Below are 16896 nucleotides of genomic sequence, written 5' to 3'. Positions count from 1 at the left end.
TTCACACATGTCCCAGTGCAGCCATACTGCAGGAGGACCTTCCAAAGGAGTTCACGTGTACTGTGTCAAAGGCTTTGCAGAGATCCAGAAAGGCCATGATCAGGTCTTGTGTCTGTTCACTGAACTTTTCCTGCAGTTGGTGTGCACTGAAGATCATGTCCACCATGCTTCTGTTCTTTCTGAAGCTGCACTGGGACTCCGGTAGCAGATATTCAGTGATGGTGTCGATGATTCTGTGGTGGAAGACCACCAGGACTTTGACAGCAACTGGAAGGAATGATATGCCCCTGCTGTTTCCACAGATGGATTTGCCCCACTTTGATCGGGATGTGCTCTTGTCTCCATATCTCAGAGAGGAACAGGCAAACTGCTCTGGTACAGAGATAGCCCCCCAGTTTTAGGATCTCAGCAGGGATGGAGTCAGGTCCAGGAGTTTAGTTATTCTTCAGTGACCTGGTGGTGGTGCAGACCTCAGAGAAGGTGGGTGGGAGATCAAGGCTCTGGATGGTGGGCAGTGTTCGGAACTCCTCCAGGTCTGAGTAGTCAACTGGGCTAGGCTGGTTTAAGAGGGCTTCACCTCTGGACTATCGTAATTTGGTCCTTTATGAGAGTGGACCCATCTGCACTTCTTAGGGGACAGAGAAACTTCTTGGTTTGTCTTCGGGGCATCACACAACTTGTGCATGTTTTATCTGTCCCCACCAGATTGAATTTCTTGTGTTTTGGAGATCCACCATTCATTTTGTCGTAGAGTACTCTGTGCCTACTTCCACTGCCACACACACACACACACACACACACACACACACACACACACACACACACACAGACCAGCACACATGTACATTCTTCTGCCCTCATAACTACCACTGCTGTCAGTTCTTATCTTCTATCGAAATCATTATTTCTTTCCCTCTTCTCTAATGGTTTTGCTACAAAGGTGACTTGAAATATGGGTTTTTGTTTCAACCAGGTTTGAATTTGAAATCATGCCCAACTACCAATGATCTAGTGTCATTTTGGGGTCAATATTTCTTTGAGAAGGTATTGATCAGGTGGTCTAGTAGTATACTGTCATGCTCAAACTAAAAAATATATAGTAAATAGGATACTGCTATCTTGAAACAAATGCTGCTGCTATGTGTGTATGTGTGACTATGTCCTGATGTCCTGACAGTGTGTGTGTGTGTGTGTGTGTGTGTGTGTGTGTGTGTCGTCCAGTCTTCTTTCGTACTCTTGTGTGTCGTAAGTTGTGCCTTTACACTATACTTCACTGTACTGTTGTTTTTGCCTTAGTAGCATGGTGTGTTAATGGGTGTTGTTGCTATGGTGACTGTGGTGTAGATGGTAGTGTTGTTGCCATGGTAACCCTGTCTATAACACTGTCTCTGGCCCTCCAGTGTCTGTGCTCTACTGTGGTAAGTGTTGTTTCTCCCCTCACCGCTGCTTTTGTGTCTAACCGGGTTCTCTCTCTCTCTCTCTCTCTCTCTCTCTCTCTCTCACTCTCCTCTCTTCCCTCTCACCTCCCTTTCTTTTCGGGTTATCCCCACCCATATTTATCCCCCTCTCCATTTCTCCCTCGCTCTCTGCCCATGCCTCCCCCGTTATCTGATTTTCACCCCCTCCCCTTACCTTCTTCACCTCTCCCTTCATTCTTTATTTGCGTATCCATCCCTCTGTCCTTCCCTGTCCCTCTGTCCTCTTCTGTGTGTCTGTGTGTGCCCTACCTGTGCTGTATCCATGGCTGTGGTGTGTGTGTGTGTCTTCTCTGTGCTCACACAGCAGCGAAGGAAAGGGAGGCAGCGTGGAAATAACCTCAGTGTATGTACCCTGTCTTCCCCATCTCTCCCCCTTTTTTTCTCTCTCACTCACTGATTCACTCACTCAAGATAACCATTTCTCTCTTTCTCTGTCTGTCTCCATCTCTGCCTCTCTCTCCTCATGTCATCTAACATGCTTGTGAATTTCTAAGTCAGTTAAACACAAGGTTCTTAGCTGATTCAACTGGATTTCATAAGTTCAGACAATTTGATTAATTAGTAATCTGAACTTTTTTTGTCAACACGACAGTTATGTTGCTTCAGTTGATTTGACTTCACGGTTGTGAATTTCTAATTACATAGTGCTTAGCTGATTCAACTTGATTTCATAAGTTTAAAAAATGTGCAACTCAACAAATGTTGTTGACTTGGCTATATACAATTAGTCATTTTGACTGAATCTCAATATGCTTTTGTACAGTGTATGTTTCCCCCTCTCCCTCACCTCTCTCTCTCTCTGTCCTCTCTCTGAGTTTATCCATGTATGTGTATCTTGTCTTTCCTCTCATTTCTCTCTTTTCTCAAACAATAGCTGGTACTCCTCCCCTCCTATTTGTCTTTGACTACCCTGTTTGTTGACACATAAGACTGACTGATTGCAGGGTAGGAGCTTCAAGCTCTGATTCTTCCACTAACCGATTTCAATTCAGTTCGAATTGAATGTGTTTTATGGCATGATCACTCAAATGCTAAAACACAAATTGACCCCTATCCTCTGATGTAGATCTTATCTGAAAAGATGGCTACTGAATGTACACTGAGTATACAAAAAAATGAGGTGGTAGAATGTTTGGTGGGAGAATGTTTGTTTATTTTATTCATGCCAGCAAAGCCACAACACAACACTAAACAATACATTAATTGCGTTATAACGGTGACAAACGGTGCGGACAAACTGTCAGGGCCTACATAAAGCTGTCCCAACAGCAGAGTTTTCTTTTCAGCACCACGGAGTGAATCCTTACCGTTGTTACACCTGGCTATCAGTGGAGCCTTGTCTAGCAGCGAAACAGTTCATTCAGCCTCATTTACAGCCATTTAAAAAACATAACTGACATGGCTGACTTGCAATTGAGAGGTACAAACTATGGCATTTTTTTATTTTACCTTTATTTAACCAGGCAAGTCAGTTAACCTGTCTACGATACTGGTTCCCAATTGGGGATCAACCCTCCCACGTTCAGCTGAAACGGTGGCGCATGGAACGCAAAAATATTCTTAAAAATATTTAACCTCCACACATTAACAAGTCCAATAGCTCAAATGAAAGATAAACACCTTGTTCATCTAGCCAGCAAGTCAGATTTCTAAAATGTTTTACGGCGAAAACATAGCACATATATATGTAAAACCACCACCAGACACAGCTCATTTCAATAGCCAAAACATGCAATCAACAAACGCAGGATTAAAAAATAAATCGCTCACTAACCTTTTGAAAATCTTCATCAGATGACAGTAATATGACATATTACACAGTACATATTTTTTTTTTCAATAATATGCCATTTATATCCATAAATGTCCATTTACAGTGAGTTCACCTTCAGAAATTACTCAAAAATGCCCGCAGGAAATCTATGTAGCGCGGCAAGATAACGTAAATAGACATCATAAACTTTGACTAAATATACATGTTCTACATATAGTTAGAAAGATACACTGCTTCTTTATGCAACCGCTGTGTTAGATTTATTTTTAACGTTACAGAAATCGCACACTATTCCATATGCTGAGACAGCGCTCAGTTCCAAGCTACATTTCCACGTAATGTTGGAGTCAACAGAAACACAGATTTAAGCATAAATATTCCCTTACCTTCGATGGTCTTCATTCAGAATGTTCTGGAAGGCTTCATACTTACCCAATACATCGTTTGGTTTCAAGTCTTGCGTCTTTGTATTAGCTACTGCTAATAACATCAGCTGAAATGCACCCAAAACGTCCTCTGGTCCGGATAAGTTGCGCATCAAAACTTCAAAATTACACATTATATGTCGACTAAACAGGTCAAACTAAGTGCAGAAGCAAGCTTTATGATGTTTTAGACATGCAAAACAAACTTCAATTCAATCGGCCATCGTCTGCCCTTCTCTTGAGTGCTGGAAACAAAGGAATGGCTGGGACCAATTCGCGCCCATACGCACAGCCTATTCTCTCGTGGCACGCACTAATTTCACTCCCATAGGGTCAATTCTCGCGGGATTTGAACGATTTGAAGCTCTAATGAAAGAGGACATCTAGCGGAAGAGATAGAAAGTGTCCCCAGAATCATAGCTCGTTGGGAAGGGTGGGGGCCATGACGTCAAAGTTGCTCCAACTTTCATGGCCACAAAAACTAGTTTGGAAGAATGCCTGCCCTGTGAGTTCTGCTATACTTACAGACATAATTCCAACGGTTTTAGAATCTTTAGAGTGTTTTCTATCCAATAATAATTTTTATTTGCATATATTAGCAATTTTTGACAGATTTTTTTTCCAGTTTACTAGGGGTACCCAATCTCTCCAAAGGGGGCGTATGTCTGCCATATCCTAGGAACAGTGGGTTAACTGCCTGTTCAGGGGCAGAACGACAGATTTTTACCTTGTCAGCTTGGGGGTTTGAACTTGCAAACTTCCAGTTACTAGTCCAATGCTCTAACCACTAGGCTACGCTGCCGCATAAGGGAATAATGAGAGGCAATCCGTAATTTTGATTACAACATTAATGAGCGAGCTAAGTCGGCGTAGCCAATATAACTATTTGTTCAGCGACAGAAATGTACACCGACAGAAATCAGAACAAGGGCCGTTCTTACATTATTTTCCCTGTACACCAAGTCAGAACCGTAGGAAAAATAGAGGGGGCATATAAGCCTAGTTAAATAAAGGTTAAATAAAATAATAAACAAATAAATAAGCAGACAATTATGATGACATTTCTCTAAAACAGGCTATAGGCTACATGTGCACCACCAAGTCAGAACAGTAGGCTAAGTTATGAGAGGGAAAGGGACACAATTATTGAAGTGAGGCACATGGGCTACTAACAGCTTACTACACAACATACACTTAGTATTACTTTATTAGCTACAGTATACATTTCTCCCTGGCATATTGCATCATTTATGCAGCAGCATACAATACATTTTTGGACTCAACGTTCTGCTGTGCTCACTTGAACAGGAAGGTGGCTCGACAGTCCTTCTTGTGGGCAAATTTTGTCATGAAACATTGTCATCAAAGTCTGGCTTTCTCTGGATTTATGGTGCTTTCAAGACAACTGGGATTTGGCAAAAACAAGGTTGAATCATGACGTCAGTGATCTTGAGGTCTGAGCTCTAGAAAGAGGCCCGAGTTCCCGACTTGGAATTCCGAGTTGGATGACCGTTCAAAACGTATTTTCCCAGTCTGAGCCCCTTTTTTTCCAGAGTTCCCAGTTGTCTTGAACTCACCGAAATCTGACATTTCGGGGTTCCGAGTTGCCAGGTGTTTTGAACGCAGCAGAAATCATGCTGGACTGACAAAATGGCCAATGTATTCAACCTTTTCTGGCCCATGGTGTTGTGTGTGAATGTTTATCCTTTTAAGCTTGGAAAAGAGACCCCTAAACCCAGACTTGGCCCACACACCCTTTCCACCGAATAGCAGGCAGGGGAAGCAAAATAGTAATTGGTTTGCAACGTTTATAGTTAGCCACTGATTCCTTCCAAACCTCTCATTGTTGAATTTGCGATTTCCAACTTGTTTTGTAATGTTTATGTCCAATGGCCGATGAGCACCGATAGTTGTATCTATAATTTCCCTTCATATGACAAAGATTGAAAAGGATTTGCCTGTAGATTGTCGACGTGATTCATGATGATGACTTGATCAGTCCAATCAACGCTACGGTAGATATAACGTGATTTGACGTCATTTTATCTGTGGCCAATGACCTTGAGCCTTCTTGGATGGGCACTTCTAATGTAAATCTATGGCAGCACCCAAGGCGGCCTGAACTTTCTAGCTCTTCCTGTAGATTTTGCGGTGACGTAGTGTCCCCATGAGTGACAGAACACTGAGCCAATCACGGCGCAACTGGAGAAGATTGCCAACCCCTATGCTCTGTATTTTCCGCTGGCTGCCCCACCCCCACAGAAAGCACTGAGCAATCCTGAAACACCTGCTGTGTTTTGGAGCTGCCTTACTCAAGAAAGCAAAAAAGAGACCATGTTTGTATGCGGCTTTATTAACACCTCTTGGAACTACCCATCCCGGATCCGGGAGAATTGTCATCAACTACACTAATTCGCATAGCGCAACGGTCAAATTTTTTTACTAGAAAATATTCATATTCATGAAATCACAAGTGAAATATAGTGAAACACAGCTTAGCCGTTTGTTAATCACCCTGTCATCTCAGATTTTGAAATGATGCTTTACAGCCAAAGCAAGACAAGCGTTTGTGTAACTTATCGATAGCCTAGCATAGCATTATGTCCAGCTAGCAGCAGGAAGCTTGGTTACGAAAATCAAAAAAGCAATCAAATTAACCGTTTACCTTTGATCTTCGGATGTTTTCACTGACGAGACTCCCAGTTAGACAGCAAAATGTTCCTTTTGTTCCATAAAGATTATTTTTATGCCGAAAATACCTCTGTTTGTTTGTAACCTTATGATCAGAAATACACCGGAAATAGCGGGATGGACAATGACAACGCAGAGAAAAAAAATCTAATTATATCCATAATATTGACAGAAACATGGCAAACGTTTTTTATAATCAATCCTCAAGGAGTTTTTCAAATATCTATTCGATAATATATCAACCGGGACAACTGGCTTTTCAGTAGGACCGGGAGGATAAATGACTACCTCTGTCTTTTACGCAAGAATCACTCTGAGAGCCCTCAGCTGGCCACTTACGCAATGTAGTCGTTTACGCTCATTCTTCAACATAAAGGTGTGAAACTACGTCTAAAGGCTGTAGCCACCTTAGGGAATACGTAGAAAAATGAATCTGGTTGATTTCCCTTTCAATGGCCAATAGGGGTGCATAGGAAGACAACGGTTTCAAAATAAGAGGCACTTCCTGATTGGATTTTCCTCAGGGTTTCGCCTGCAATATCAGTTCTGTTGTACTCACAGACAATATTTTGACAGTTTTGGAAACTTTAGAGTGTTTTCTATCCTAAGCTGTCAATTATATGCATATTCTAGCATCTGGTCCTGATAAATAGGCTGTTTACTTTGGGAACGTTATTTTTCCAAAAATAAAAATTGTTTCAAGTTTTAAATCCAACTATTTTTTTTATATTGTTTGCAAACTGATATGTGACACGTATTAATGCCAAAAACCATGCAAAACAAGCAAAAAATATAGAAATAAATATATATATATATATATATATATATATACACAGATGGGGCTAAAAACAGGTGGGGTTCTGAGTTGCACCCTCTTTTTTGTACCCCCCAGTTCTTGACCCAAACTGGTGCGCCTGGCACCTACTACCGTACCCCGTTCAAAGGCACTTAAATATTTTCTCTTACCCACCCTCTAAATGGCACACTTACACAATCCATGTCTCAATTGTCTCAAGGCATAAAAATCCTTTAACCTGTTTCCTCCCTTTCATGCACACTGATTGATGTGGATTTAATAAGTGACATCAATAAGGGATCCTAGCTTTCACCTGGTCAGTCTATGTCATGGAAAGAAAAGGTGTTCTTAATGTTTTGGATACTCGGTGTCTATGCAAAATATAAGCAATATGGCAATAGCTCCACCCTGCCCTCTGATAAGCCAGATGGATTTTTTCCATATTACTTACATCTTGCCTGGTGAATGTGATTATGCGAGGTCAGGATGTTGGAACAAGGCTAATTTACTTACCTCTTTAGTCCTTGTGCCAAGCGGGTGGGGTCAAGGTGTTGATTTGGGATTGGCAAACTCTGCACCTTCTCTCTGTCTCTCTCTCTTCCTGCTGCTGCTGCTCTGTGTTGGGTGTACCACGTGTGTTGCGTGTATCATGCCTGTGTGCTTGTCTGTGCTGATGTCATCAATGTGCTGCTGTATTGGTGTTGGTGTTGCATGCATGCCAGGAGTATGTGTGCCCTTGTTGGAGTGATTTTGTGCTTGTGTGCATGCATGTGTGTTTGCGTGTGTGTGTAGGCTTGGTGAGTGTGTTTGTTGTGTGTGCTTGGTGTGTGCTTGGTGTGTGTGTCTCTATGTGTGTTTGTGTGTGTGAGGGTATCCTAGCTACACACTGTCTGCTGGTTTCAGTCCATTATCATCTATTCTGGTTTCAACCTGGAATACCAGGGGAGTTAACTCTACATCCAAATGATCCCTTCGTTCAATAAAGAATCGGAAACCAGCAGACACTGGAGGACTAGTACTGAGCAGGCCTGGTATATATAGTATGCAGGTGTGTACCAGTAGCATTATAGGCACTGTCCTGGTGTCCAGCAGCCCTAGGAGGTCAGAGCGGTTCCCCGTGCCCCAGAAAGAGAACTCCTGAGTGGGGCTGAGGACTCGGGACAGCTCCTATGTGCACGCTGGCAGAGGATTGTGTTATGATTTTGGGGGAGGGATTGGGTGGGGACGAGGTGGATTAGTCTTTTGGGGGGATTAGGTACTGATACTGACCTATCTTTCCAGATGGAGTCCTGGATGCATGTCAGGCATGGCCTATTGCCTCCCTTTCATCTCCCTTTCTTCTTACTTTTACTGTTGTTTGTCTTCTTCCTCTTCTCTTTTTATTCTCTCTCTTTCTCTCTCTCGTTCTCTCTCTCGCTCTCTCTCTCTGTCTCTTTCTCTCTCTGTCTCTTTTTATTCTCTCAATCTCTCTCTCTCTCTCTCGTTCTCTCTCTCGCTCTCTCTCTCTCTCTGTCTCTTTTTATTCTCTCAATCTCTCTCTCTCTCTCTCTCTCTCTCTCTCTATCTCCTTCTCTCTCTGTCTCTTTTCTCTCTCTCTCTCTCTCTCTCTCTCTCTCTCTCTCTCTGTCTCTCTCTCTCTGTCTCTCTCTCTGCCTGAGGCAGCATGATGTATATATGATACTAATACAGGCATGTGTGTGGAACAGTATGGGGGGGGGGGGGGTTGTCATGGGTTACCTGGTGCCCACCTCTACAAGGTTATACTGTATATTGTAGGAATGTGAAAGCACACACATGTAAAAGTCAGGTAAACAACTATACAGTATATATACACACACACACACACACACACACACGTCGACAAGAAAGTCTACATTCCTCCGTTTCCCCATTATGTCTGGAGACTATAGAAAGGAGACATGAGGAAAGTAAACCTGAGAAGCCTGCTGTGTGACTACTCTTTTCCTCTCTGTCTCACTCTCCCATCATCCCTCTCTCTCTCTTTCTCCATCCCACTCTCCCATCATCCCTCTCTCTCTTTCTCCATCCCACTCTCCCATCATCCCTCTCTCTCTCTCTTTCTCCATCACACTCTCCCATCATCCCTCTCTCTTTCTCCATCACACTCTCCCATCATCCCTCTCTCTCTCTTTCTCCATCCCACTCTCCCATCATCCCTCTCTCTCTCTCTCTTTCTCCATCACACTCTCCCATCATCCCCCTCTCTCTCTTTCTCCATCACACTCTCCCATCATCCCTCTCTCTCTCTTTCTCCATCACACTCTCCCATCATCCCTCTCTCTCTCTTTCTCCATCACACTCTCCCATCATCCCTCTCTCTCTCTTTCTCCATCACACTCTCCCATCATCCCTCTCTCTCTCTCTTTCTCCATCCCACTCTCCCATCATCCCTCTCTCTCTCTCTCTCTCTCTCTCTCTTTCTCCATCCCACTCTCCCATCATCCCTCTCTCTCTCTTTCTCCATCCCACTCTCCCATCATCCCTCTCTCTCTCTCTTTCTCCATCCCACTTTCCCATCATCTCTCTCTCTCTCTCTTTCTCCATCCCACTCTCCCATCATCTCTCTCTCTCTCTCTTTCTCCATCCCACTCTCCCATCATCTCTCTCTCTTTCTCCATCCCACTCTCCCATCATCCCCCTCTCTCTCTCTTTCTCCATCCCACTCTCCCATCATCCCTCTCTCTCTCTTTCTCCATCCCACTCTCCCATCATCTCTCTCTCTCTCTTTCTCCATCCCACTCTCTCAGACTATAACAGATAATAGTCCTATGAAGCGCTCGGCCTCCTCCCTTGGTCACAGTCGATCTGGGAGGGGCCAGAGGGAAAGGGGGGGGGGCGATGATTATGCAATGGAGTATGTGATCCCCGAGGAGGGCGGAGCACCGAGGCACAGCCACCGACGCCGTGACCGAAGCCACCGGGCCTCCGAGCGGTCACTGTGTCGATATACAGACGCAGATACAGGTCAGAGACAGAATGAGTGTGCATGCGTTGGTCAGGAACGGTTCAGAATGTGTGTGAGTCAGAGAGTGTGTGAGGAGAACGTGCTTAGTTCCCTGAGCTGTTACCGTGTCAAAGTGTGTTTGATGTTGTCATGTTGTCATGGTTACAAAAACACTAGAGATACCATGATGACAAGAATAACTGGCCTCCATTCCAGCAGGACTGGGCACAGACTTGAGCACCACCACTCAGTCAGGTGACCTGCCACCCAAGGAGAAGGACCGTGACCGCGACAGAGACCGCGGTCGGCAGAAAGACCGCAAACACCACCACCATCACCACCACCATCACAGCGGCTCTGTGGACAAGGAGCGCTACACACCAGACCGTGCCGACCGCGCCGACCGGGGGGGAGAGCACGGTGGTCACAGACAGCCCCGAGGAGACAGAGACTACGACCGGGATAGGGAGCACGACCGTCGCTGGTCACGGTCACCCAGCGAGGGCAGAGAGTGCATGACACACAGACAGGTGGGCTTCTATGATGTGTGTCAACATTGAACCACCTTCCTAACTGTTTTAGCCTCAGGTTCTCCTTTTAGTTCTACCTTGAGTGTCTCCCCCATCTCCTTGGCCTAAATATCTTTAGGCGGCTGACTTTCCCTTTTTGACACTTCCATACATTGTCTATTCATTAACTATTGTTGTTTATAGGATTCAGCAGTTTAGACACACATTTACACACAGAGGTGATTGGTTAACAACCTAGATTCAGATAAGAGACAGACTGAACAAGGCAACAACACTGAAAGAGTGCATTGTGGGTACCTTCACAATCACCATTTTGAGGCCTACTGTGTCAGATCTGATCTCTTCTTTTCTTTTCTCCTGTTGTTTTTGTGTCCTCTCTTTATTCTTCATGACTCATCGCTTTTCTCTGTTTTCTACGGTGTATGCTGACTTCCATAATTTTCTATATATCTCTTTCTTTCTTGCTTTTTTATGTCTTTCTTTTCCCGGCATCCTTCCTTCCCCTCACACTCTCCTGATTGCGCTCTTCTTCTTCTTCTTCTTCTTCTTCTTCTTCTTCTTCTTCTTCTTCTTCTTCTTCTTCTTCTTCTTCTTCTTCTTCTTCTTCTTCTTCTTCTTCTTCTTCTTCTTCTTCTTCTTCTTCTTCTTCTTCTTCTTCTTCTTCTTCTTCTTCTTCTTCTTCTTCTTCTTCTTCTTCTCGTTGCTGTTGTTGTTCTTGTTGTTATTGTCTGTTGTTCTCTCTCTCCCTCTCTTTATTTATTTCTCCTTGTATTTCTCTTTCTCTCTTTTTCTCTCTCCCTTTCTTTTCCCTCCCTCCCTCTCTCTCTTCCTCCATCCCTATCTCTCTTCCTTCTTACCTATCTCTCTCTCTCCCCCCCTCTCTCCCTCTTCCTCCCTTTCTCTCTTCCTTCCTTTCTCTCTTCCTCCCTCTCTCTCTTCCTCCCTCTCTCTGTTCGTGTCGTCGTTAATTTTATGGTTCTTTTTTTATTTGCCTTCAATGTTCGTGTAGGGCAGTAGTTCGGTGAGCGAAAGTCCCGCTCCCTCTACCTCGGGGACCAGTACCCCGAGACGAGGCCGTCGGCAACTCCCTCAGACCCCGGCAACGCCCCGCCCACACGTCACCTACTCTCCTGTCGTCCGTAAAGCCATGGCCACACCTCCCGGAGCCCAGCCCCTGGGGCGCAATCCCGCCCCTCACCGCTTTTCCCCTGAGCCCCCCCAGGGACCTTCCCCACCCCACCATGGCTCACCCAACCAAGCCTGCCACCTCCCTCCCCGCTGGGGGGACGGGGGAGGAGAAGGAGGAGGAGGAGAGAGTGGGTCGCTGGAGGGCGACGGCTGCTTCTACAACCAAGATTACCAGGATTACGACCGTGAGCACCACAAACCGCCTCCCTACGAGCAGAGCCCCACACAGGGCAACCCTCACAAACCTCACCCCCTCAACCACCCTACTCTCCCCGTGCTAAACCATCCCCCAACCCCACAGCAGCAGCACCCTATCAACCCGCACCCAAACAACCCCCACCCCAACAACCCCCACTCCCGCACCTCGCCCAGGACTTCCCGCCACGCGCCCCCACCCAACACCACCCCCACCCACCAAGGGCAGCAGCCTCCCCCCACTCGACGCCTCCCCAACGGCTACCGTGCCTCTTCCCCCTCCTCGCAACACCACCACGGCCCCACCCACCCCGGGCCCCACAAGGTCCCCCCTCCCCAGCCTAGAGGGCCCCGCACTAAAGACCTGCACGAACCCTACAACAACACGGATGACAACAGGTGCTAGCCTCTGGAGACTATGGAGGGATGGATGGAGGGAGGGAGTGCTCAACCACACTGTCTGAGTTATCAGTCCCTACCTCCCAGCCCAGGAAAACACACAGCCAGATCACTGATCACCATGAGACAGGGGAAACCAAGGCATGATTCTTTCTTTCCTTATTTCCGTTTGTTTTTCTTTTCGTTTCTTCTGCTGCTCAGTGTTTCCCGGGGATGGAGGGAGTGAGGAAGGGGTAGTTAGAATAAAGGGATGAGGAGGAGGACCACTGAAGGATGAGTGGAAATTAGTGAACAGGGTATGGAGTACAAACCAATTCCTCCTCCAAAAACAATGGAACCCAGCTCATCAGATGCAAGGAGACAAAAATGGATGATTTCAAAATGGATGATACAGGGACGGATGCTTTCCTCAACGTATCATGATGCTACGCCTCTGGAAACAATATTAAAAACCGCCACAACGACCAAGACGTCATCACGTAATCAACGCAAGAAACTATGACATTGCGGAGAACTAAGTGGAGTTGCGTTAGTTGCAAAAACCAACCACCAACCCCGATGATGGGGAGATATTGATGAGTTTTATCATCTGTGTTTACTGTTAATAATGACATCAGTGATGATGAGCCTCTCACCTGAGTGTGGTGGGGGGAGTGGGGGGGACACCGGGACACACACCCTAACTCTGAACGAGAGAGGGGGTTATGTAGGCGGAATTTATCCATTCCAACCCCCCAACCCCCCCAAAAAGATTCCGCCCCAACCGAGTAGAGAAGAAACATAAAAAAGTGGATGGTGAACATTAAAAAAAAATTTATTCAGTATTTCTTCTTCTACTCCTGCGGCTGCTACTTTTCCCTCTTCTTCTTCTTCTTCTTCGAAACATTGAAGCTTGATTCTTCTGTTGCACCCGCACAGCTTCGTTGGAACTTGCAGAGTTTAAAAACCTGTGGAATCCTGCATGATTGATACAAAAAAAATGATAACAAAGAGAAACTACTGTAATGTGGGGGAAACTATCCCTGGGTCCTTTCTATATTAGTCTGTGGGGTTCTCTCTTTTTCCTGTAATCCCTTTGTTTCTCTCTCTCTCTCTCTCTCTCTCTCTCTTCCTGTGCTGGATGTATAATCAGGATAGTTAGGATGGATGGAGAGATGAGGCGTCCCTCTCTCTCTCTCTTCCTGTGCTGGAGGTATAATCAGGATAGTTAGGATGGATGGAGGGATGGGGCGTCCCTCTCTCTCTCTCTCTCTCTCTCTCTCTCTCTCTCTTCCTGTGCTGGAGGTATAATCAGGATAGTTAGGATGGATGGAGAGATGAGGCGATGAGGAAGAGAAGCACAAGGTCCAAGCCTTTTTTATGCGGAGGGACAGGATTATCTATTTCCCACTTTGTTCTTATTGAAATGCTCTGTGCCAAATTATAACTGTTGATGTGGCTGAGATTGCACAGTCATTTTCAAGGAAGTAGATATTTTGTTAGGCAGGAAAGTATGAAAACACAGACCCCACATATTATAGGTTCATATTAAAAGGGAGTTGAAACTGGGGGAGGAAGTTACAAGCACGCTCCATGGTCCTTATTGGCTCTTCATCTGCTGATGCATAGCCTCGTTCAAACCAGAGATATGTCTCTAGTCTTCCAGGGTTTGTGTTTGAAAGAGCGATGAAAAGAGAGAGAGAGAAAGAAAGGCCGATGAAAGGAGGGAACCTCTTCATCTTTCGTTTATTTGTTATTAATAGTGATAATGGTTCTATAGATACTGATAACAATACTATTGATGATTATGATAATGACGATGATGATAATAATAACGATGATGATAATGGTGATGATGATGATGATGACGATGTTCATGCTTGTGAGAGAGAATTATTTTAGTCTTGTATTTGTGTTTGTTACTTTCGAGTCGGTTGTGCTCAGCGCGTCACCATCTTTGTTTAGTGAGACGTTCTGTCTGGTTGGTGGTCCACTGGTCCGGCTGGTGGGCGGAGCTTTGTCAGAGAGGTGCATTGTGGGAACAGGAGTAATCATAGTAATGACTCTGATGCAGTGTAATACGGTGGGGAAGGGAAAAGGAACTTAAAAAGGAACTCAAAAAAAAGAACAATGTCAAACATCATACAGGAAATCATGTATCTGACATGTATACTTGTTCATTGGACAGTTGTTTACATATATTAATAATTTGGGTAAATATAGGGCAGCTAAATGGTCTTGCTTAGGTAACGGGGTCTACAGACTAAAGTAGACCAGATAAAGCAGTTATGAGACAGAGCTCCTCTACCAGTTTGGCCCTCTAGGTGGCACTGTATGCAATACATTGCATCCCTGTCCTATTGCATCATTGTATCACCCCTTCTATTTTTGACTGTCGGATTCCAATGTTTTCGTATCTGTCTTTAAACTGGGAGCATAAGGTTTAAGTGTTGTCTGTCACTGGTGGATCACCTCCTTTGTGTTCAGGACATGTAACACAGCCAATCACAAATGCACAGGACATGTATCACAGCCAATGAAAATGCATGGGAGAAACAATGACTGGGTCTTTTCTGCCAAACCTCTGTGTCCTGTGTCACCCTATTCTCTTTTTGTGTGTCTTTGTGCGCCTCAACCTAACATCCATCCTAATACCCACCACTGTCCCGTACAGTGTCTCTCTCACAGTTGCCGGACTTTGAGGATTGCCATAGTGAACCATTAATTTATTAGAATTATGTCATTATTATTCTTATTATTACAACCCATGTCAAAACCATTAGCGTCAACAAACAGTGTTTGTTCACGGCTGCCATAGATATAGCGCAGTTAGATCTGCACATATCTGGATTCTGATGTACTGTAAAGACATATCCCATGATTCTATGTACCTCACTTTGACCAGAAAGTGCACAGGCACATTGCCTTTACAGTATTCATCTAACGTAGGAATGTCATAGACGTGTATAAGTCACATCACAACACTGATAAGATAGGAATACACAGATACACTGTAGCAAGTATGCATGTATGTGCGTATGGCGTGTGTGTTTGCGTGTGTGTCTGTGTATGAATGCGTTCTTTTATAGCAAGAATGTGTGTACATTGAATGTGTGTGTGTACATCAATAGCTAGCTGTTTTTGTTGGATATTTCATTTCATTTGTTTATTTGCTTTGAATATTTTGTGATGACATTTGAGTTGGTAAGTGTGTGTGTGTGTGTGTGTGTGTGTGAGTTAGCCTGTGTTTGTGAGCGAGTGTCAGAATGTTTGTGTGTCTGTGTGCAAGATGAAATAAGATGTCAATCACCCTACAATTGAAACTATGAGAGGCCCTAACATTCACTGTCAATCATTGTGTCCTGTACTGACCAACCATCCACTAACAACACATATTCTAAATAACCCCACTGTTACTTCAAAAAGCAATGTATGAGCTGCTATGGAAAACATAGAAATAAAAGCATTTTAAGTACCAAAAAAATACCAAAAAAAGGGAAAATATCTACTTCCAGAACTGCATGTGCTATGTGCATGCCACACCGTGGATGAACAGTCATCTTCAGGAATCAAAAAATAAGAATATGAATTCAGATTTTAAAAAATATATGAATATAGATAGATGTTTTTACTAAGCAACATGTTTTCTTTCTTCCTTCTATTTTTGAGAACAAAAAAGGTTAAAAAAATATATAAAAAAAAAAAAACATCAGCTGAGAATCGAAGTTGGTTTGTTTATTTATGTTGCCAGCTGTTAACTGTAAACATGGAGGTGAGACACTACACAACCATGTTCAGGACACTACAAAAAAAAGAGAACTCCTGTTTTAAAGAAGAGAATCAAATTAAAAGAGATGGGGATATCCCTGCCTACTTTTGGATGGGGCCAGGAGCCAGCCAAATCTGATGATGTAACCCTTAAAACTCTGGCTGTGGAATCTTTTATCTCTCACTCACTCCCTCTCTATTTCTCTCTCACTCTTATCTCTCACACTCTCAACCTATCTCACCGCTATTTCTACCCGTGCATTTTGTAATTCCAGACAGAATTCTTCCTAATGAATAAAAACCAGAGAGAATGCACACTGTTGGTCTGGAGAGACTTCCGTTTCTTTTTTTGTGTGTGTTTTCAAGTGTATGCTTGAATGTGTGCGTATGTTTGAGTGAAAGGGTGTATTATAGTGAGAATGAGAGTGTGTTTGCATGGGGTTATAGATTTGGAGAAGTAGAGACGTTTGATGTGTGTAACGGAGTGTATTGTTATGTGTAAGGTAGTGTGTATACGTGGATTTAGGAGTGTAAATATGGTGTCTCTGTTAACTCCCGTCTGTTTCTAGTGTTCCCCCTGCCTGCCCTGTCCCACTGGGTACAGACATCAGTTCAACCTCTATTCCAACGTAATTTCATTGAAATTACATGGAAACAAAGTTGATTCAACCATTGTGTGCCCACTGGGTGTGTTCTGGTCTGTTTCTA

At 44.2% G+C, this 16896-nt stretch overlaps 1 protein-coding gene across 26 annotated transcripts in view; it reads left to right on the top strand.

Moving 5' to 3' along the window:
• The window catches only part of cacna1aa (calcium channel, voltage-dependent, P/Q type, alpha 1A subunit, a), a 177668-nt gene extending 161158 nt beyond the window's left edge, over positions 1–16510 (top strand). For 16 of the 26 annotated variants that reach the window (XM_036938866.1, XM_036938880.1, XM_036938883.1 and 13 more), the window contains 4 exons: positions 1783–1821; positions 9933–10149; positions 10346–10659; positions 11669–16510. In XM_036938866.1, coding sequence (XP_036794761.1) covers positions 1783–1821; positions 9933–10149; positions 10346–10659; positions 11669–12448 — 1350 coding nt within the window. In that variant the 3' untranslated portion in view covers positions 12449–16510. Of the gene's footprint in view, positions 1–1782; positions 1822–1972; positions 1988–9932; positions 10150–10345; positions 10660–11668 lie in introns of all 26 variants that reach the window. The other 10 variants (XM_036938891.1, XM_036938890.1, XM_036938872.1 and 7 more) reach the window with 6 other exon arrangements.
• Positions 16511–16896: the final 386 nt, after the last annotated feature.

This window comes from Oncorhynchus mykiss, chromosome 12 (assembly GCF_013265735.2).
Source record: "Oncorhynchus mykiss isolate Arlee chromosome 12, USDA_OmykA_1.1, whole genome shotgun sequence".
Taxonomy (NCBI): Eukaryota; Metazoa; Chordata; class Actinopteri; order Salmoniformes; family Salmonidae; genus Oncorhynchus; species Oncorhynchus mykiss.
Note: the sequence above shows the minus strand (reverse complement) of the source record. Positions and strands in the feature narration are given on the sequence as shown.